At 27.1% G+C, this 21,056-nt stretch overlaps 4 protein-coding genes across 4 annotated transcripts; 3 read left to right on the top strand and 1 right to left on the bottom strand.

Moving 5' to 3' along the window:
- Positions 1-6,531: 6,531 nt before the first annotated feature.
- LOC123272526 (barH-like 2 homeobox protein) lies at positions 6,532-9,547 on the top strand. Its single transcript, XM_044739385.1, has 4 exons — positions 6,532-7,047; positions 7,288-7,375; positions 8,611-8,950; positions 9,043-9,547. The coding sequence occupies exons 2-4, from the start codon at positions 7,306-7,308 to the stop codon at positions 9,308-9,310; spliced, it is 678 nt and encodes a 225-aa protein (XP_044595320.1). The 5' UTR covers positions 6,532-7,047; positions 7,288-7,305; the 3' UTR covers positions 9,311-9,547.
- A 3,717-nt stretch (positions 9,548-13,264) lies between these two features.
- On the top strand, positions 13,265-16,528 carry LOC123272496 (zinc finger CCCH-type with G patch domain-containing protein). The gene is made up of 7 exons (XM_044739342.1): positions 13,265-13,424; positions 13,584-13,802; positions 13,875-13,964; positions 14,039-14,179; positions 14,879-15,021; positions 15,307-15,959; positions 16,125-16,528. Exons 1-7 carry the CDS (start codon positions 13,374-13,376, stop codon positions 16,415-16,417), a joined length of 1,590 nt encoding a protein of 529 aa, XP_044595277.1. The 5' UTR covers positions 13,265-13,373; the 3' UTR covers positions 16,418-16,528.
- A 148-nt stretch (positions 16,529-16,676) lies between these two features.
- LOC123272513 (box C/D snoRNA protein 1) lies at positions 16,677-18,524 on the top strand. Its single transcript, XM_044739372.1, has 6 exons — positions 16,677-16,822; positions 16,915-17,096; positions 17,332-17,423; positions 17,495-17,673; positions 17,737-18,050; positions 18,282-18,524. The coding sequence occupies exons 1-6, from the start codon at positions 16,806-16,808 to the stop codon at positions 18,494-18,496; spliced, it is 999 nt and encodes a 332-aa protein (XP_044595307.1). The 5' UTR covers positions 16,677-16,805; the 3' UTR covers positions 18,497-18,524.
- LOC123272529 (vesicle-trafficking protein SEC22b-B) lies at positions 18,374-20,755 on the bottom strand. The gene is made up of 4 exons (XM_044739390.1): positions 20,333-20,755; positions 20,145-20,254; positions 19,754-20,061; positions 18,374-19,103 (listed from the first exon to the last, which is right to left on the bottom strand). The coding sequence occupies exons 1-4, from the start codon at positions 20,405-20,407 to the stop codon at positions 18,955-18,957; spliced, it is 642 nt and encodes a 213-aa protein (XP_044595325.1). The 5' UTR covers positions 20,408-20,755; the 3' UTR covers positions 18,374-18,954.
- Positions 20,756-21,056: the final 301 nt, after the last annotated feature.

The raw sequence follows: 21,056 nt of genomic DNA on the forward strand, positions 1-21,056 counted from the left end.
AGGATTTATTTAAAAAAAATAATTTTTTGAGAAGAAATAAAACTTTCTTGCTCCAAGAAAAATTTAACGAACGATTATCAGGACTATTTTTATCTTCCTCGATAATTTTCTTGGTTTAATTGAATTTTTGTAAGTATTTCTTCTTAAATTTTTCTTTAAAACTTCTTGTAGTACAAAAGAAATTTAATGATATAAATAATACATTTATTATTTCATAAAATTTTCCAGTCATCGAAAATTTAGCCATAAAACTTCTAAAATTATAAAATAAATTTATAAATAAATAAAATTTAAGGACATAACCAGAAATAGTGGGAAGAAAAATGTAAATAAAAGGAATAAAGGATAAATGATCGTTGGAAGAACCTGAGCATGTTTTTCTGGAGCATATCGGAGATGTAAATGAAACCTATATGTCCTCCTTCTGCCCCGAGGCTCGGAGCTCACCACACACCACAGCTTGTGATGATACGGTGTAATATATATGATAACTGATAATAAGAGTAAGCGAGTGCCGAGTGAGCGGAAAGCTCCTGGTGAAGAGAAAGAGAGATAGTGAGAAAGCTCGACCCGCCACTCGACGCGCTAACTTTTCAATCTCGGTCGAATGATCGTCGGAAAGCCCCGCGGTTTCCCCGGCAACGATCCGGCCCGTCATTGGCTGGCTCCGTAGACCGCCTTCGAGCTCTCTATAATAACCCTCTACCTTCCACCCTCTACCCTCTATCTATCCTCCGTTTTGCGTCTTCCTCCGACGCCGCTCTTCGATCTCTCTCTCTCTCTCTCTCTGTCTTGTTGTTGCCAGCACTCGGAGACTTATCCTTGTGCTTTAACCATCCTTTACTATCCTCCGTCCTTTGCCACGTCGCCCATCATCGCAGAGCGCACTTAGCCCCGTGGTTAACTTCAATGAGCAGATAACAAGCTACCCCTCGACTTTGCTCTGTAATATTCACTCGCATAAATGGACTCGCGGCTTTGTCAAATCAACTGTCGCTTGTGGTAAACAACTATAATACTGCTTTATTCTCTTCTTTATACTCTATAGATTATATTAACGTCTATTGACCAAATATTATCCTAAATACAAAATAAATTATTATTTATGTATAATAACTAATTAATCATTAAACTAGTTCAATTGTTAAATTAAGTATTTTGAATATTTTATTTTTATAAAAATTCGCATAATTTTTTTTGTCATGCCGACTTATTTTTCAAATAAATTTTGGAAACTTATTAATAATAATAATAATTTAGGTTTTATTTGGATCACTTTTTAGATTTAGTGTTTTACAAAATGTGATTTATAAATATACATTTTACAAAATATTACTTGTTTATTTTTTATGCTCTACAAAATAAAAAAAGGATTAATTTATTTTAACGCTCACAATCTGCTAATTATAATGTTTATGCTTTATTAATATAATAGTTTATGTAATCAGCCTTTTAACAGTCAATCTAGTGATATATAATTCGAGTATGTAAATAGAAATAACTTATTCACCAAAATTATTAAAATTATCTACGGTTTGAAGAAATTAGTCAAAAATATTTATCATTACAAATTTTTGTGACTATGATACTGAACTGACTGCAAATGATTGATTAGTTTTAAATAAAACATACGTATCTTAAATAATTTACACTTGTTTTAATTATTTACTTTGTAAAATTATAATTACAAGTTTAATTTTTAGCTTAGTGTAATTAGAAAATCTTCAAATAATTCTAAAAAACTCTTATTGAATCCAAATTAAAATAAATCTAAATAAAACATATATTTTGAATATTTTACTTACCATAATGAAAAAAATAACTTAATTTAAGATAAAAACTTACTCTTTAACTTGTAAAGACAAAAAATTTTCAATTGGAGTAAAATTTAATTGAGCAAAGAAAAATTTATTAGTTCAAGAACTTTTCTGTATGATTTAAAACAATGAAATTCTTTAAAATAGTTTTCTCGGTTGTTTTTTAAAACTTTTTTACTCAAATTACAACCAAATCATTGAACTCACGGTTGTTTTAATAAATCACACAATAAATAAATATCAGTCACATCAATTGTCAAAAATTATTAATAAATTCTAAAAATAATTAGACATTTAATCATTAACTTCTTAATTTAAAAAAAAGAAGCTATAAAAGCGATTTAAAATCTTGAAATTTTCATGAAAAAACTGGAAATCATTGAAAGGATGTAGATGTATGAAAAAAAAATGTACATTTCTTCCTTTTAAATTTGTTTTTTAAAATTTCATGTTTAAATTGTTGGAATTAAAGTATAAAATTTATACTATAGACCAATCAAAGACTTTTCGGCAGACTGATACAAAAGGTAGTAAAAAAATGAGCGGCAAGAAGTATGAAAAGAAATCCTTTCTGATTTCTATATATTTTTATTTATCATTATTTATTTTTGAAGAGGAGTTAGGTAAAAAAGAAACGGACAAACAAGCGAATGACTTTTGCCCGTAATTGGAACCGCGGGAGCCTGACCAACGTCCGTGTTCAAGCACTCTTTTCACATAACCATCATCATCTTTCTTCGAGGGTGTCTCTGAACAAGTAAAGCCAAGAACTTCAATAGTACATATATATATACACACACACACCTCACACTCGAGTGCTACACAATACTTTTGATGCATTGCACTATTTTTTAATATTTCTCCGCCGTAAGATCACCGAACAAATACAATGAGACCTTATTAACTATAATTATACATTATTTCATTTCATTTCTTTTCATCTCTTTTATGAGATTAAAAGATCTGTTATATATTATTTTATCATATATTTTTTTGTCAGATTAAACTACAAGGGGCCTTTATTGATACGATAATTTATGTACAATTTAACAAGACAAATAGTGTAATTATTATGCGAGCAGAGGATTGAATAAAAATTAGCGCAGCTTGTGATGAAAATATCGACATACATAAACTTGAAATAAATCCCCCAAGTTAAAGTAAAGGTAAATCAATGGAAATAAGGCTGATATGTGATGTAGGGTGACAACGAGTGGTGAGAGCTTGTTGGAATTGCCCGGGAGATCATTATCGGCAATTTGTGATATATCTTTCACCGAGTAAAGAGCCATATTGCCATGTCACATCAAATTTCTCCCCTCGTGTTACTTTACTGTTACATACACACTTACTTTCCATTATATACCGCTTATTGGCATTATTTTATCTCTTCCTCAGTAAATCTACACATCATCATCATCATCATCATCATTATTATCTTTATCACAGTAAATAATATGCCCTTAAGCTAATTATTTTTTATTTATATAAAAAAAGCTTGTAAAAATTACAGAAACTGATTTATCAAATTTATCTGTCTATAAATCATTTTTAAAAATATAATTTGTATTTTAAACATTAAAAAAAAAATTTTTTACAATAATATTTACATTTATGTGTCTTATAAAATTTATTAAGTCAACTTTAGCCATGCAATAGATAGTTTAATATTTTATTTCTTGTGGATCTGTTTAGAAAAATTTAATTTTTTACTATTCTAAAATTCATAACCACCTGTCATTTTTTTTTAACTAGTATTATAAGATAATTTTTCGAAATATTTGATTGGAAATTTTAAAAAACTATGAAAGCATTTTTATTTTTAATATTTTCTGAGTATTCATTAATTTTTATAATAAAATCAAAAAGTGGCAAAGTATTATATTTATTATGGTGTTTTATTTGCATAACTTTACAGTTTTATACAAGTTTTTTATTTTTAATGTAATGTAATGAGTTGTTTATTTAGCATTTGCTACATTCTTTACAATTATAATTCTATATTTCTTTGGTACAAAAGTTTAAGGATATATTTTTTATAAATACATTGTTTTAGCTTGATTTTTCAATAATCTCTTAAATACATTAATTGATTTTTGTTCTTTTATCATTTTCAGTAGTTCATTAAACCATACAAATCCTCGATATACTATAGATTTTGCTGCCGTCATTGTTCGTGTATGCTTAATTAAAAGTAAACTATTATTACGCGTATTATAATTATGATTATTGCTCATTAATTCTATTTGTTCATTTAAATAATTAGGTGAAATATTATGGAGCATCTTGAATACAAACAGACAACAGTTGTAATATATCTTTTGTTTTATTTACAACCAACCAAGTGTATCAAGCATCGGATTAATGTTTGTATATCTATTTACATTTAAAATTGCTCTCATAGCACGATTTTGGAGTTTTTGTAGTATGTTAATTTTATCTTGCTCATAATTAAGCATCACAGTACTATAATATTCAAAGTGCGGTACTATTATCGATTTATAGATAATAGTTTTCGCAAAATTACTAACTGTATTCCGTAGTCTGGATAGTAAATTGACTTTTTAAGATATAAATATTAAATAGATATAGATTTTAAAATAATTATTAATTACTTTACACATTTTTTAACTAGTCTAAACATTTATAAATATTATTTGTTGATAACACTTGGATAAATTAAGAATTTATCCTTTGGTAAAAAAAAAAAAAGTGGCAAAGTAAATTCCAAATTTAATAATTTTTTTTATGAAAATTAACAATAATATTTTTTTTTGTGACAGGTCAAGAATTAAATTGCAAATAAAAATTGTCATAAGCTCTACAAGTGGTCCTTCGATAGCAGATTCATGAATTCAGCGAAATAAAAAAAAGACATCGACTTGTTCACACGTAACAGAAGTAAACAAAAGCATGGGGATTAAAAATAGAATATTTAAATATGTAAATAAGAATTTTTTATATAGTTATGTAGCTACTCATTCTCAGTGAGTTGTGAGTTTTTTGTTTTAAAGAAACAGCTAGGGCCGCTTTGCCGTACACTTGAATTAATTTGCTGTATACGTTAATTTTTAATGAATTCATAAAGGCACGTCTGATGCCCAAGTTGATCTTCACCACTGCTGTGTTGCTTACTCGCTGCATAAATGCTTCATAAGAGATATATATATAATATAAATATGATGCGAGGAGAGGATGAACACCAAGCTGTGATGTGAACTGTAATTACGTGATGATATTACGTCGCCACTACACTCCTTTTTAATGCAACGACACGTTTTTATCTACATGCTAAATTTTATTGTACCTATACTTCCTAAAAATATGAACGAACATTTATAATTATAATTATGCATAATAGTTATATTATGATTGACAAGTATTGGAAGCGACTGAACATTTATTCATAAAGGGGAAACTTATTTTGAATCGTTAAAAATGACGATGTACATTTTGTAGATTCATTTGAAATTTTAGTAAGTAGTGAGTATATATTTGTATAGTTTTTATTTAACAAGTATTATATAAAGTTGAATGCGCGCTTGCAGATACAGAGTCTACAGAGTCAGTTCAGAATACCTGTGGACTTGCGCATAAAAGATAAGTATGCGATGAATAAACTAAAATTATATATACATTTACACGCTTATGATGTACAGTTGGACTTGTATAAATGGAAAATGTATGTGAAGAGAAACGAGGTGAATACAGGGATTAAATGTGAATACTGAGGGTAAAATAGAAAATCATATCATCTATATTTACGATTATAAACCAACCCTTGTTAACTGTAAGATAATGACAAGTGTTTTCGCACCGACAATATATACTATAAATAACAGTGTAATTATTTATCATTAAAAATAATTATTTAAAAGACTTATTTTATCGTTTAATTCTTTACTAACAACCTTGTAGTCTTTATGTGAACTATAAATAAATAAAATTTTGCTTTATTAAATTAATGACTTTTGTTAAATTGCACTGTACTTTTTTAACTATTGAAGTTTTTGAAGATATAAGCTCATCCCGATGTTACACTCATCAAGAGCTTTCATTTGAGTACCCACATGCATTTTTGATATATTTTTCATATATGCATATATATAAATATATAAAATATATGAAAAATTGATGTGGGTACTCAAATGAAAGGTCTTGACGAGAGTAACATCGGGATGAGCTTATATCTTTAAAAATGTCAATAGTTCACGAGATACAAGGTCATTTCTTAATTATGTATCTAGAGATAGAGCATTTTCAAATGCAGCCTAAATACTTATTATCATAAATTGATTATTGATGAGAATGATACCAAATTTAATTATAAAAATCCATTTTATTATATAAATACACAGGCGACAAAATTTTGCTTATTCTCTTAATAATGTAGATAATTAAAAATGTTATCCGTAAATTATATTAAAAAAATAAATCAAGTTAACATTAAAATTAAATTTTTGAAAACTATTTTTTTCCTGTTAAAAATATCGACAGAGGTAAAAATAATTTTTACATCGAGTAAAGAAAAAATTGCATGGATTACTAGAAATAAAAAGCAAGAGATTATAAAAGTCAGAGAATAAAAGCAAAAAAAAGTCTTTTCTAACTCGTGATTAATCGCGGAGATATAAATCTCATAGCACACCTCAACAAGAGCTTTATTTCCCTACCGGGGATAAAAATTAACCGCAAACTTGTGTTAGGTCTCGGTAACTCGGGAACTTATTCATATGCACTTTTTATCTATGTGTAGATGACCTCGAGAAAGGCAGGAGACCAATCACCAGCCACCTACCAAACACTCGACCAATCCTCACCACTTTCATCCCCTATTTTAACCCCACCGCTTAGAGAAAACGCGCGAATCGCATACCGCGGGTGTACTGCGCTTCCACCCCCAAAATGGCTGCGAAATCGCGCGGGCATTATGACCGGCGATCAAAATAAACGGGCGGATTAATTTGAGGGGTAAATTTGAGGAAAACTAAAGTGAAAAAAATAATAATAATAGTGTATAAGTTTACTACCACTACGCCCGCAGTTATACTACTCCCTCACCTTGGGGTTTTTTTCTATTCAAGGTACATATCTGGAGGCTGGAGAATAGTCTGTTGGTCACAAGGGGTTGCAGACACCAACCACGCAGAAGTACGTCGTGCGTTCACGGTTAAACATGTTTTAATCTTTAGCTTCCACGATCTATAAATAAGTAATAACAATAATTAATGTGAGTTAATTTTAATCGGCAATGAAAGTAGCGGACAAGCGAAGATATTTTTAGTAAATTTACTTCAGAAGACAATTAAGATGTAATTTTTTTGTGAAAATTAAGATAAAAAAATAATTTTTGCACTTCGGCTACTTTCAGTGTCAAGTATTATATATAAATTGTTTTATTAAAAAAAAAAAAAAAAAAAAAAATTGTGATTAATTATAAAATTAATATTTGATAAAAAAAATTGTTTAGTTGTGTTGTGATTTAAAAATGATGCAAGAACATAAATCATTTCTTATTAGAGATCTTTTGGGTGATGTGCTAGCAGAACGTGTGCAAGGTAAGTTTTTAAAAATAAAATAATAAATAGGAGTTGAGTTGAGTTTATAAATAAGCGGTGTAAGTCAATGAACACGCGGTGACAAGTCAATAAATTAAGTATTTGTTATTATTCATAGGGATAGAGATAAATAAAAAAATAATAAATGCCGCGTGTCTCTTAACGGGGAAGCTCGTTACAGCAGAGCTCCTGGAGCGCAGGCATTATTTAATTGCCGCAAAAAGAATAGAGGATATGTATGTGAATAGGATAGGGGATTTACAAATTTACGGGGGTTATAAGACCCATCGAACGCCAGAATGAGAATAATTTGGTAGGAATACAAATTGTATACACAGATGGCCTGAGGTGTGGACAGATTCGTTAGGACTTGTTAGCCACTCGATTTCTCTGGACTGATTCACATACACGACAATTTACGTCCCGCTGGGATCTATTCTTATTGGCTTAAATCTTATTATTGGAATCCGTAACTTAAAAAGTAGAAGTTGTTAATTATTTTTTTATTATAATTATTATCCTTACTACACCAAAAAACTTGAAAGATATTCGAACAGACCCTAGACTTTCTTATAATGCAATACAATTATTTAAACAATATAAGCTACCTAATTCAATTGAAGACAATAACCTACTCTATGTATAATTTTTGTATGTTTGTAAAGTTGAATAGAATAATAAGTTAAAATCATGTACAAATAGTAGTCGTTAAGGACCCTAAAGGTTGACGCGACTTTAAATAAATAAATAAATAATAATAATAATATCCTTACTATTTTTTACTATCAATAATGAAGTTTTCGGTTTAATAAGAAATAAATTCAATTGAATAATTAGATGATTTCGAAGAACTAAAATCAGGATATAGTAGACCAAATAATTTATGTTTTTCTTTTTATTTGTTTCAATTTACAACGTTTCGTTAGCATAATTTTGACTTCATCAAACGTGTAAAAATATGACTTCAAACTATGTGTAAAAATATAATAAAATTAATTAAAACAATTACAACCAACTTATTAAGACATTATCAAAATTCAAATAAATAATACCTTGAAATATTTAACAAAAACACATAGTCACATGATACCAAATATTACGTTTGAAATTTAGAAAATACAAACAAAAGTTGAAATAAATAAAAAGAAAAACATAAATTATTTGGTCTACTATGTCCTGATTTTGGTTCTTTGAAATTTTGTAATACTTAGACCTGAAATAATGAATATAATTAGATGATTCAGAAGACGACTCGGCGCTTCATTCAGACTCTGAAGACACGATAGATCCTGGAAGTAGTCCATGTACGAGATTGAGCAGCCCGAATCCTTTGTTGTCGCCATCACCCGATCCGCAGGTTAATTCAATAAAATCTTGCGGCGGATCCACTTCGGGAGCTACTCAATCAGGACGTAAACCTCGAAGAAGACGAACGGCTTTTACCCACGCTCAGTTGGCTTATCTTGAACGGAAATTTCGTTGTCAGAAGTATCTCAGTGTTGCTGATCGGAGTGATGTTGCTGATGCTTTGTCGTTGTCTGAGACTCAGGTTAAAACATGGTATCAAAATAGAAGGTTTGTTTTATTTTCACTCAAGAACTAAAACAAAAGATTTACTAATTATTATCAATAATAATTAAAAATTCAAACAAAAAAAAATTTTACAGAACAAAGTGGAAGCGTCAAAACCAACTAAGACTCGAGCAACTGCGGCACCAAGCGACGGTAGAAAAAGAACTCCTTGTCCGTGGTGTTGGTCTTCATCATGGCAGCATCGACGCTTATTGTCCACCGTATTCACAAACTGGAAACTCACCACATCCTCCGCCACCACCTCCACCACCAGCACCTTCTTCAGCGTCCACCGCAGCCTTTTTATCCACCGCGGCGGCACTTTTTCGCAACGTTACATATGTTCACGGATGCCCGCTTTAACATCCATCTACTTCCATTGACTATCAATCATGGAACTAACTATCACCTTCTGTAAATATGTAATTATCAACTATTAGATCTACTATACAATATTATTTGTCATCATCATCATCATCACAATTATTATCTGTGCAATTTTACTTAGTTTTATTTTTTAAAAATCTAATATGACTAAATAATAAATCAATTAAATTATTCTTTTCATAAAATCATTATCAGTGTTATATTGTGATGCACTAAGTAATTTTTATTGTGCAATTTAATCTAAGTAACAATCTAATTAGTGTAATTATAAACTTAAATTGTAAATTGCAAAATCTTAAAATAATTTAAACTAAAAGCTTCTTTTACTTAGCTGCAATTTATTCTATAAAATAATTATAATTGTAGATAAAAACTAAAAGAATTAAACAATTATTAAAAATTAATAATTAACAATGTTATTATTTTTATTTATTTAAACTTACGGTCTTGTTAATTGCTTCGAGCGTAGATATTAAGCGTAAGTGTATTGTAACAAAATAGAGCGTAGCCGCACGCGTCATTGAGCTAATTGAAGAAGGTAATTGGGCGAAACCGATACAAGTTAAGTGTCCTCTTGACAGCCACGCGGCTAACAGTATTATTTAAACACACATATTGTATTAGTATTGTGTTAATTCAATTACGGTCATACAGATATTCTCCATATTCTTCCCAGCGAAGAGTAAGCTGAAAAAACAGACAAAGCGAAAAATTATACCTCTTGTTTTAATGATACAGGTTCTCGAGCGAGCTTTCAGGATCCTGTTGATGAGAATTATTCTGTATCGTTAATTAATTCTTATGCTAAACTAAAAACAAAAACTGTTAATTAATTTGAATATTTTCACCGTATGTACTGTACATACTTGAGTTGCTAATTTGTCTGCGCCTTTAATAATTTACGTACGTGCACGATCTCACGCTGATTTTTTATTTTTCTTCACTCTCGAGCGCAAAATTCCCTTGTCTCATGGTTAGTATGTCCTTTATACTGCACTATGTACGGAAATAATGATAATAATTGCAGTGTGTAGTGTCCTATCATCAGGATATGCATATAAAACAACTTTAAATAAATAAACGCGACGATATTTGCACCCAGGGGGGTCTTACAGTGAGGCAACGAGTGTCAAGAGAGGTTTTTGTAATATCTAACACGTGCCTGTATCTGTGTACGTATATTGTGCATTGTTGCATGAGTTTTAGAGCTCTATATGTTGTGAGATAAGAGCTTGAGATTTTCTGGAGGTACTTGGGCACGCGCTACCATCTTTTTTCCTTTATACGCTAAAATTTTTTGGCTGTGCGTTGGTTCTTACTTTTAACTTTCGTATAAAACATTTTTTAAAAAATTAATTTTATATTCACTGAGAAAAAAAAGTACTACACAGAAAAAAAAATTTTCTGAATCAAGTAAATATTTTTGAAGAAATTTATCTTCTTGATTTGAATAGAAAAATTCTTAAACTAAGAAATTTTTCTTGGCTTGGGTAAATTTTACTTGATTCAAGAATTTTTCGTCTTGATTCAAGACAGTGAAACTCTTCACTGATGGAAAGATTTCATAGCATTTAAGAAGATTTCTTTATATTTAAGAAATCATTTCTTAAACATTATTTCTTTGTATTTAACAAGAAATCATTTCTTAAACATCATTTCTTAGTATTTAAGAAATATTTCTTAGATACTAGGAAATATTTTTTAAGAAATGATTTCTTAAATACAAAGAAATTTTTTTAAATACTAAGAAATCTTTTTATCAGTGTTCAAAATTATTTTCTTGGTTCAAGAATTTTCATCTTGATTCAAGTTAAATTTTTTTTCAGTGGACTCTTGAAAAAATTTTCTTGTCACAAGAATATATATTCTTGATAATTTTCAAGACTATATTTTCTTGTCTCAAGAATTGATCGAATTAATCGAAATATTTTTGTTTAATTCAACCGAACCTATTCATTTATTAATCTATAAAAATTAATTTCAACATTTTATTATCATGATAAATATTTATATTTTTTATCAAAAAACCAAAATTCATTTTAAAAGATTCTTAAGCCAAGAAATTTTTTTTTGGACAAAAAATTTTTTTTTTCTCTGTGTTCAATATTCTTCTTCTATTCTGAAAATTAAAAATATTGATAATGAATTTTTAGAATATTTTTAAGTATAAATTGAAAGTAAAATATTGATATAAATTTAGAAGTTTTAAATCATTCAAAGGATATCAGACAAAAAGCTCGTTGTTAATTTTTTATGAAAAAAATTCAACTAATTGCCGGTTGACGACATCACGGTGGCATATTAACGTTATACCATCTCGCCGGAGGCGAAAGAAAGGAGATGAAAAAATGTAAAGAGCCAGAAGTTAAGGGGAAGCTGCAGGAAATCCAGAGCTTAGGTTATTTTATATATTTTTATATATTCATATTTATACTTGTACGTATTATATATGTATATATATAGGTATGTACTGCAACAGAGATACGTATGCACATCGTTCTATTTTGAACGAGGAATAAAGGAAAGGTAGAAACCGAAGCAAAGGGTCGAGTGTAACGAAGCTCCGACTTTTTAATTGGAATATATTCAGATACCGGAACGCCTTTTCATCGGAGACTTGATGCTGTGAATGCTGCCTGAATATCCATACCATCCTTACTTTTTATACTTATACACTTTTATATCTGTATTCTGTATAACAGTTTTTGAGCGAACCAGAGTCTGACTATTACTGATACTACTACTTCTTTATACGGGTCTTTTTTTCTTTTTCACCGGTTCTTCATGCTCTCTCCTATTATGTATACTGTAATACTTATTATGTGATACATAATAGTTGGTTTCACATTTAAATGCATGAAATAAAAGATCTGAAATTAAATTATGTTAAATAATATCTTTTTTTAATTGTATATATCAAATATACTCACGTTATCTTGTGAAATCAATCAATTTAAATGAAAATTTAATAATACTGAAATTGAAAGATATTAGATAATTTTTAGAAATTTTTTAACTAATAAATTATAGCAAGAAAAATTTATTTAAAAAATTCCATCTTTAGAAGCTCTTAAAAATTATAAATAAAATTTTTTAGACATATACTTTATTATTCAAGAAAAATTAATAAATTATCAAATACTAATTAGCAAAAATTAATTTATGTAATTTAATTTAGCAGACATTTGATAATTTAAAAAATTTATGCAACAAATAAATTATGACAAGAAAAAAAATATTAAAAAAATTGACATGTAGAAATTAAAAAAAATTAAAATTTAATTGATATTATTGTTCAGAAAATAATTTTTATTTTAATCAAATGGTTTTTGACTATTTGCTATAATGTAATGCAATTCTTGAATAAAAAAATAAATAAGTAAATGTAATTAGGTGAAAAAAAAAAAAAAATAATAAAAATAGTAATTCCTTTCAATAATAATTTATGATACTAAAGTTAGCTGACGTTTTTAATTTTTTGATTTTTTTTAAATAATTAAATTAGAACAAAAAAATATTTTTCAAAAATTGCACCTACAGTTTTTAAAGTTTTTTATAAATAAAAATTTTTTTGTCATTTTTTCATTAAAAAAAAAAAATTAAAAAATTTTTCAATTTTAGCCGGCTAACTTAATTTTTATTAATAATTTTTACCTGATCAAAAAATAAAATTCAATTACAACTATTTTTCTTTATGATTATTTTCTTGATATTATTTATGGAAAAATAAATTAAAATTTGTATAAATATTTATTTGTAATTAAAAAATAAAAAGTGTGACAATGATGATTATATATGTATTAATTAATATATTGAAAGTATTTATAGCAATGGAAATATTTGATTTAGCAGATTAATTAAATTTTATTGATTGGCTGGATAGAGGTCAGCACAGTCGCCAAAAAAAGAAAATATTAAAATAGTTCTAGCTTGGTCGTCCAGGTGGCGAAATTTTCTGATACTTATTTCTGGAGAGTGTTTGTCAAAATTCGTTTATTTTATATTATTGTTAGCTAATTTTTTGTTTACTGATATAATAATGACAGATGTAGATAGTTTACGAGAAGCTATTGAACAATACGAGGCTCAGGTACGTATTTACAAATCAATATTAATAACCAAAGCTCCAATACCAATCAATAAATACAATGTTGTATTGAACGAATTTTTTTTTTGGTTAATATTATCTTTTTTTAAAACTTTTTATTCTTACTTTTATGATGTACTCAATCAATGAATCGTTGGGTAGCTGTCTCAAGTTCAATTGGCACTTACCACTGCTACTGAAGGACACGATAAAGATAATTTACTTAGTCTTCAATCGGATATTCAAGAGCTTATTGCATTAACTAAAGAAAGTTTACGAAGTGCTGAAGGAAAGGATACTAGTGACAATGAAGATGATGGTTTGTCTGACAGTCAAGATGAAGAAGACGATCCCATGGCTAAAGAATATGCAATGTTTAAGGTATTTATTTATTTTTAGTTTTAACAGTATTTAATTATCAAAATTATTATTTTTTTTTTTGGAAATTTATAGGCTGAATTAGAAGAAGAAGAAGAAGAAGAGTCAAAAACTAAAGACGAGAATGAGCAACAGGAGTCATCATCTAATAGTAATTCAATAGAAGTCAGTAAAAAAATATCTGGTAATGCTTAAAAGGGGGAAGATTATTATTTATACGATGCAAGTTAATATTGTAGGATGATCTTAAGACATTAGAAGGTATGAAATGTCGTGCTCCACATGGTAGCAGCTGGGGTGGCACTGGTTTTCACAATGCCATGGTTTCTTCTATCCTTAGACATAATCAAGATAATATTACCAGTATTAACGATATTATGGTAAACATTTTTTTTTTATTTTTTATATTAATTAATGATACCGAAATTAACAATGAAAATTAAGTTAGCCGACATCTAAAAATTTTTAGAACTTTTTTTTAATGAAAAATTATCACAAAAAAAAAATAAAGCCAAATTTTCATTTATAAAAAACTTGAAAAACTATAAGTGGAATTTTTTTTAAATATTTTTTACTTATAATTTAATAAAACAAAAAAAAATTAAAAAATTAAAAACGTCAGCTAACTTTAGTATTATAAATTAATCAAAATTAAGTTAGCCGACATCTAAAAATTTTTAGAATTTTTTTTAATTGAAAAATTACTACAAAAAAATAAAGCAAAATTTTCATTTGTAAAAAACTTGAAAAACTGTAAGTGCAATTTAAAAAAAATATTTTTTAGTTATAGTTTAATAAAAGAAAAAAATTAAAAACTTCGGCTAACTTCAGTATTATAAATTAACAAACATTTGTCAATTTTTTGGATTTTATAACAACTAAATTATTGTAAAAAAATTTTATTGAAAAAATTCCATATTTAGAAATCACAAAAAATTACGAGTGAAATTATTTTTTTTTTCTATAATTTATTTTTAATAAAAATTAAAAAAATTATTAAATGTCTGCTTATTTCAGTATCATATTAATTAATATTTTATTTATAAATATAGTAAAATAATTAATATAAATTTTTTCAGGTCAAAGTATTATTTATTAACCCAATTCATAAAGAAATGTTACCATGTTCATACTTTCTTAATGGATCATGTAAATTTTCTGATGATAAATGTCATTACTCACATGGAGAAATAGTCCCGTTTTCTAGTTTACAGGAATACAGGTAATGTTTTTTTAGATTTATACATCACATTTAAGTTAGTCATCACTAGACAATTTTTTAATTTTATTTAACAAAAAAATTTGTTTCGAAAAATTACTTTTAAAAAATTTCATTTTTTATTTTTTTTAATTTCTACATGTCAATTTTTTTAATAATTTTTTTCTTGTAATAATTTGTTAGGTACAAAAATTTTTAAAATTATCAAATATCTGCTAAATTAATTTTCATGATTTATGCATGATAGTGTAATTATAAATTGATGAACAATTTAAAATATATTGACAGAGAGCCTGATTATTCAACGATAAAAATGGGTAGCCGTGTATTAGGTAAAGATAAAAATGGAATATGGCACAGATCTGTTGTAATAAAAGCACCCGAGAAAGAAGGCGATTATTACCGAATAAAATTTGAATCTAGTGGTAACATTTTAGAATTAGATATCCATGACCTTTTACCACTTTATGACGATGAAATATTAGCTATGTCTGACACGTCAGACAGCGATGAATCCGACGTAAATTATAATAATCAACAAGATATTGACAAAGATAAAAATAATAAAGAGGAACTAATCAATAAATCACTGTTTCAATTGAACTCAACGGAGCCGCTCGGCAAGTGGGAGCAACATACTCGTGGAATGGGAAGCAAATTGATGGCACAAATGGGATATATACTAGGTACTGGATTAGGCAAAAAGTCTGACGGTCGGGTAGTACCAGTAGAAGCAACCGTTTTGCCTGCTGGAAAATCTCTAGATCACTGTATGAAACTCCGCGAAAATGCTGGATGCGACGAAAATTTATTTACCGTTGAGAAGAGAATGATGAAACAGACACGTAAGCTGGAAAAACAGCAGGAAAAGCAGTATCAGAGAGAAAAAACCCGTGATAAAAATGTTTTTAATTTTATTAACAATACCCTCGGTGATAAACGTAAGATTTAATATTTATTAATTAATTTATTTATTTCTTTTTTTATTTATTTATTTATTTATTAGATAATAAATAAATAAATAAATAAATATTATATCATGATTTTTTGTTTAAGGACTTAATTTATTTATTTAGAGTGTACTAATAAAATTTTACTTTTTACAGCAAAAGATAATAGCAAGCCTAGCAGTTCAAATAGCAGAAAAAGTTTAAAAACAGAATCAACTCGCGATTTAAATGTCGCGAGCTTCCGAATCAGTGAAGATATTACGAAACTTGAACGTGAATCATCCAAACTGATGACCTCTTTGGGAAAACATCCCAAAGGAAGCATTCCGTATAACAATCTCGTTGTACAATATAATGATAAACAAAATAAACTAACGCATTTACGTTCTAAACAGAAAAATATAACCGCTGAACAGAATGACAGAAAGGATAAACTAATTATATTTTGATGTGTAAACATTGTAATTGTATTTATTGATTGTCTATCTTGATAACGCATTCACCCTGTATATATATTGCTTACGTGCACTTATTAATAATAAATAATAATTACAAATATATATTACAACCCTTATAAAACTGTACTACAATCTTTTTTTTTTTTTTTGTCTACCTGTTATAAATTCATTTTATATTTATAATAGAAATTTAAATAGCGCGCTACGCACGTGCTTCAATTTTAACCAATGATGAATCTCGATTTTTTTGCTAGTTTCGACTAATGACTAACTTCAAAACTTTCTTGTATTTTTATTTAGAGGATTTATTTACTTATTAGATTCAATTTTGAGTTGTTGACAGTTTTTAATTTTTAATTTATACAGAATTAAGTTCGCAATGGAAACAGTCACCAAGTATGTGCATTTGTTTCTGATTATTGAAATAATTCAAGTGATTGGAGGTAATTTTTTATAGTGGAATAATAATTGTATTTTTATAATTTTAGATTGGAAAAATGTGAGGTGTGCGATAAGACTCAAGCAAAATACTCGTGTCCTAAGTGTGAGGTTAGAACATGCAGTCTGGCATGTTGTCGAATACACAAGAGAGATTTGGATTGCAATGGGATTCGTGATAAAACTAAATTTATTCCTTTAAATAAATTCACAGATTTGGATTTAATTAGTGGTAATTATTTTATTTCATATTATTCAAACTAAATTTAATGACTGACAATTATTTCAATTTTTTTAAAGGGTAACTTGATAAAATAAAAAATAAATACTTGAATTATTGTAAAAAATTCCACATCTAGAAATTGAGAAACATTACAAGTGCAAATTTTTTGAAAATAATTTGATTTACTGGATTACTCGTTTTTATTAATGTATTGATTAATTTTATATTATTTTTATTCTTTTAGATTATAGAGTACTTGAAGAACTCGGTAGGACTGTAGATCAACTCCAAAGAGATGGATCTAAGACATTCAAATTTTCCAACAATTTTTCAGCAGTAATTAAATTTTTATTTTAACTTATTGATTTTTAAATAAAAGATCATTATTACCGTTAATTATTTTTCAGCGTGAAAGCAAACTGAAACAAAGAGCCTCACAGAGTGGAGTAAAATTGGAATTTTTACCGAGAAATTTCAGCAGACACCAAGAAAATACTTCATATTTTAATTGGAAATCAAAAGAATTGTTCTGGACAATAGAGTGGATTTTTCCTCAAGCTGAAAATATTAAGTGGATTTCTAAAAAGTATGTCTTTATATAGTCATTTAATGTCATTGAATTAAAAATAATAAAATTAATTTTCTTCAGGGTTTTAGAAACAACTAGGCTTTCTGAACTTGTGGAAAATGTACTGGACCCATTGAATTCTTCAGAAAAAGACGATGATGAAGCAAATAAACGAATACTCAGTGATAAATTACAATTTTATCGCGGTGCGGGATTATCTGGCTTAGAAATTCTATTAAAAGCCGAAAAAGTTGAAAAATCAAGCTCAAGATTTTATAAATTAGATCCAACGTCGAGCTTACAGAAAAATTTATCAAATAAAATAATTATAGAGTTCCCAACTGTCCATGTAGTTTTTAAAGATCATGTTGATATGTATGAAATAGTTGACTCAGGTAATACACGCTTACTTAAAATAGTAAATAATATTTCTTATATTTTTTAATTAATATTTTTTTTAATATATTATTTAATTATTTTAAATATTTAAATACTATTTAACATATTTTAGCGCTAAAGTAAAAATTTAGCATTGATTTTTTTCATGATTCTTGATTCTCGGCTTACATTACATTAATTTACTTCAGTATCAGGATCGTAATAACCTTTTAATATTTTTTTAATAGATGACGAAGATGCCAAGGATTCAATTGACCAGCCACAAAGTTATGGTAATAAACGTAAGAGACGTCAGCAGGATAACAAAAGCAATGACAAGCGGCCTGTAAATTATTTATTTCATCACGAGTCATCAGACTCAGAAGAAGAGATTAATAAAAATAACGACGGCAATTTCAGTCTATCTAGTATTCCTAATTACTATGAATTTGTACAAACGTAATAATTATAAATAAAATTTTTTATAATAATTATGATAATTATTTATTAACTATTATTTCATACAAATATTTAATATACTTATATTACGTTTAAAACTTCAATACAAATTTATATGATCAAGAAAATATACAATTTTATCTAGCATTTGAAAACTTTATTATTTATCAGTCAATAAAATCGATAGACTGGTGTTCTCATTATATTATCAAAGGAAAAGTATTACAAATCAGTTGAACATTCCAACTAGTATTTTATTATATGTAACCCTTAATTTTAAATAAATAGTTTTATGACTTATTTAAATACTTTTACCCATATACGAATTAAATAATCACACTAAATTATAATGGTAGTAACAATATTAAAAGAAGTAGAATTTCAATAAATTGACAACTGACGTTTATAAAGCCACAGCAACACCAATTATAAAAAAAATTGAATATTAATTAATGAATGAACTTACAAAATAAAAAAGTATAATAAAAATACGAGGAATGCAACTAAACCAGCGACAGCTTTAACATACATTGACTTACTGTTTAAATTTGTCGCATTTTTTTTGTACTTTTGTGATAGCATGGAAAGGTTTTGAGTTTTCGAGTCCAACTCTGTAAATAAAAATAATAATTGATAGTAAAAGTTTTATAATAAATATAAATTAAAATATTATGTCAATTAATTATTAAAATTAAGTTAGCCGACATCTAAAATTTTTTATAATTTTTTTTATTAAAAAAAAATTTCATTTGTAAAAAACTTGAAGTGCAATTTTAAAAAAATATTTTTTTGTTTTAATTTAATAAATGAAAAAAAAAAAAAAAAAAAAAAAAAAAAAAAAAAATTAAAAACGCCGGCTAACTTTAGAGTTATATTTAATTTAGCACATATTTGATAATTTTATGAATTTTTTTTAACAAATAAATGGCAAAAAAATTGAGAAAAAAAAATGATTTTTAGAAATATTAAAAAATTAAAAATGCAATTTTTTAAAAGTAATTTTTCGAAATAAATTTGTTTGTTAAATGAAATAAAAAAATTTTCAAGTGTCAGCTAATTTTATGAAAATTAATTTAGTATATATTTAATAATTTTAAGAATTTCATAACAAAAAAATTAAGGCAAAAAAAAATTGACATGTAGAAATAAAAAATGCAATTTTTTTAAGATAATTTTTTGAAACAAATTTTTTTGTTAAATAAAATTAAAAAATTGTCCAGTGACAGCTAACTTTAATGTAATTAAAATATTAAATACAAACCTGATAAAACAGTTCCTCGTTGTAAAACGTCGTCAATATTTTGTACCATAATCCTCTGTACATCTTGCAGTTGACTATTGAGTGTGTTCATATTTCTCCTTGACCTTCCATCGGAGAAAGACTTTTTAGCTTTCTGAATATACGTATCAAATTCAATAAATGTATACGGTCTGGTCACTGTATTGACACGCTTTCCATACTGTGCATAAAATTCTTGTGCAATATCTTCTAAATAACTGTAAGCCAGACGTTTGCTCCAATTTCTTTCACAAAGTACCAAATAACACACGTCATTCTCGATCAAATAACTAAAATAATGAGATTACTTTTATAATCATAACTCACAAGGACCTAATTAAGTAAAAAAAATAAAAAGATATTTTAAACCTACTGAAAGAGATAGGGACCAGTTTCTATAGTACACCTAGCCGGAGACTGAGGTCCTAATTTTCTAAACAACATTTTGGCTTGGTTCTGATACTCCAGTATGCTTTTCCCACTCTACAAAAATAAACAATTGAGTTACGATGTAAATAATAAATAATAACAAAAACTAATATTGAATAAATAATAACTAACCTGCTCATCCTCTTGCATTGTCGCAGCAAGCGGTAGCCCATCTGCTATCCTGGCAATCATTGTAAGTAACACCATTTTAAAATATTTTTGTTTGGCTTACTGGGTGCATAAAATACCAATAGACACTTTGTTTAAAAAATAAGTTCTGTAATAATAGTTACTGTCTTTTATTTAATACTGGTTAAGAAATAACAACAGGCATTTAGCTATTCTAAAGAGTGTACTCTGTACTGTAACATCAACTGGTTCGCGCTATCACCATTCACGGCTAACCACGTCAGTCAATTCAAGTCCACCATTTATGTTATTCCTTTTCCAACTTCCAACTCATCATCACTTACATTTTCTTATTGTATTTGTACATACGCATACATATGTATATATTTACTGCCCCCACTTAAGTTAATTATTTTATTTCTTTATTAAATATTTGTATAATTTTAAAGTAATCATTAAAATCAAATTATAATTCTTTTATCTTTGACTGTTTAAATTTGGCGATTGTAAAATTAATAGTTTTTTTTTATATTTAAATTGAAATTTTCATTTTTATTGACAAATTAATTGCTTATAATTTTTTTTTAATCATTTAATGTTTTTAAATGATTAAGAAAATTAATAAAATAAGTATTACATTTAGTATTTTTTATAAAATTAATATTTTTAAAATGACATTTGTAATATAACACTTATCTAGAATAATAAAAATAATATTCAGGTCTCT

This window comes from Cotesia glomerata, linkage group LG10, assembly GCF_020080835.1.
Source record: "Cotesia glomerata isolate CgM1 linkage group LG10, MPM_Cglom_v2.3, whole genome shotgun sequence".
Taxonomy (NCBI): domain Eukaryota; kingdom Metazoa; phylum Arthropoda; class Insecta; order Hymenoptera; family Braconidae; genus Cotesia; species Cotesia glomerata.

Excerpts from the sequence above, each read along its gene's own strand:
- LOC123272496 (XM_044739342.1), top strand. The coding sequence starts at position 13,374 with ATGACAGATGTAGATAGTTTACGAGAAGCTATTGAACAATACGAGGCT. Across the intron at positions 13,965-14,038 it reads CTAATAGTAATTCAATAGAA|GATGATCTTAAGACATTAGA; the intron begins GTCAGTAAAAAA and ends TTAATATTGTAG. Across the intron at positions 15,960-16,124 it reads CAATACCCTCGGTGATAAAC|CAAAAGATAATAGCAAGCCT; the intron begins GTAAGATTTAAT and ends TACTTTTTACAG.
- LOC123272513 (XM_044739372.1), top strand. Across the intron at positions 17,424-17,494 it reads TTTCCAACAATTTTTCAGCA|CGTGAAAGCAAACTGAAACA; the intron begins GTAATTAAATTT and ends ATTATTTTTCAG. Across the intron at positions 18,051-18,281 it reads GTATGAAATAGTTGACTCAG|ATGACGAAGATGCCAAGGAT; the intron begins GTAATACACGCT and ends TTTTTTTAATAG.
- LOC123272529 (XM_044739390.1), bottom strand. The coding sequence starts at position 20,407 with ATGGTGTTACTTACAATGATTGCCAGGATAGCAGATGGGCTACCGCTT. Across the intron at positions 20,062-20,144 it reads ACTGGTCCCTATCTCTTTCA|TTATTTGATCGAGAATGACG; the intron begins GTAGGTTTAAAA and ends TCATTATTTTAG. Across the intron at positions 19,104-19,753 it reads ACGAGGAACTGTTTTATCAG|AGTTGGACTCGAAAACTCAA; the intron begins GTTTGTATTTAA and ends TTTTATTTACAG.
- LOC123272526 (XM_044739385.1), top strand. The coding sequence starts at position 7,306 with ATGATGCAAGAACATAAATCATTTCTTATTAGAGATCTTTTGGGTGAT. Across the intron at positions 7,376-8,610 it reads GCTAGCAGAACGTGTGCAAG|ATGATTCAGAAGACGACTCG; the intron begins GTAAGTTTTTAA and ends GAATATAATTAG. Across the intron at positions 8,951-9,042 it reads ACATGGTATCAAAATAGAAG|AACAAAGTGGAAGCGTCAAA; the intron begins GTTTGTTTTATT and ends AAAATTTTACAG.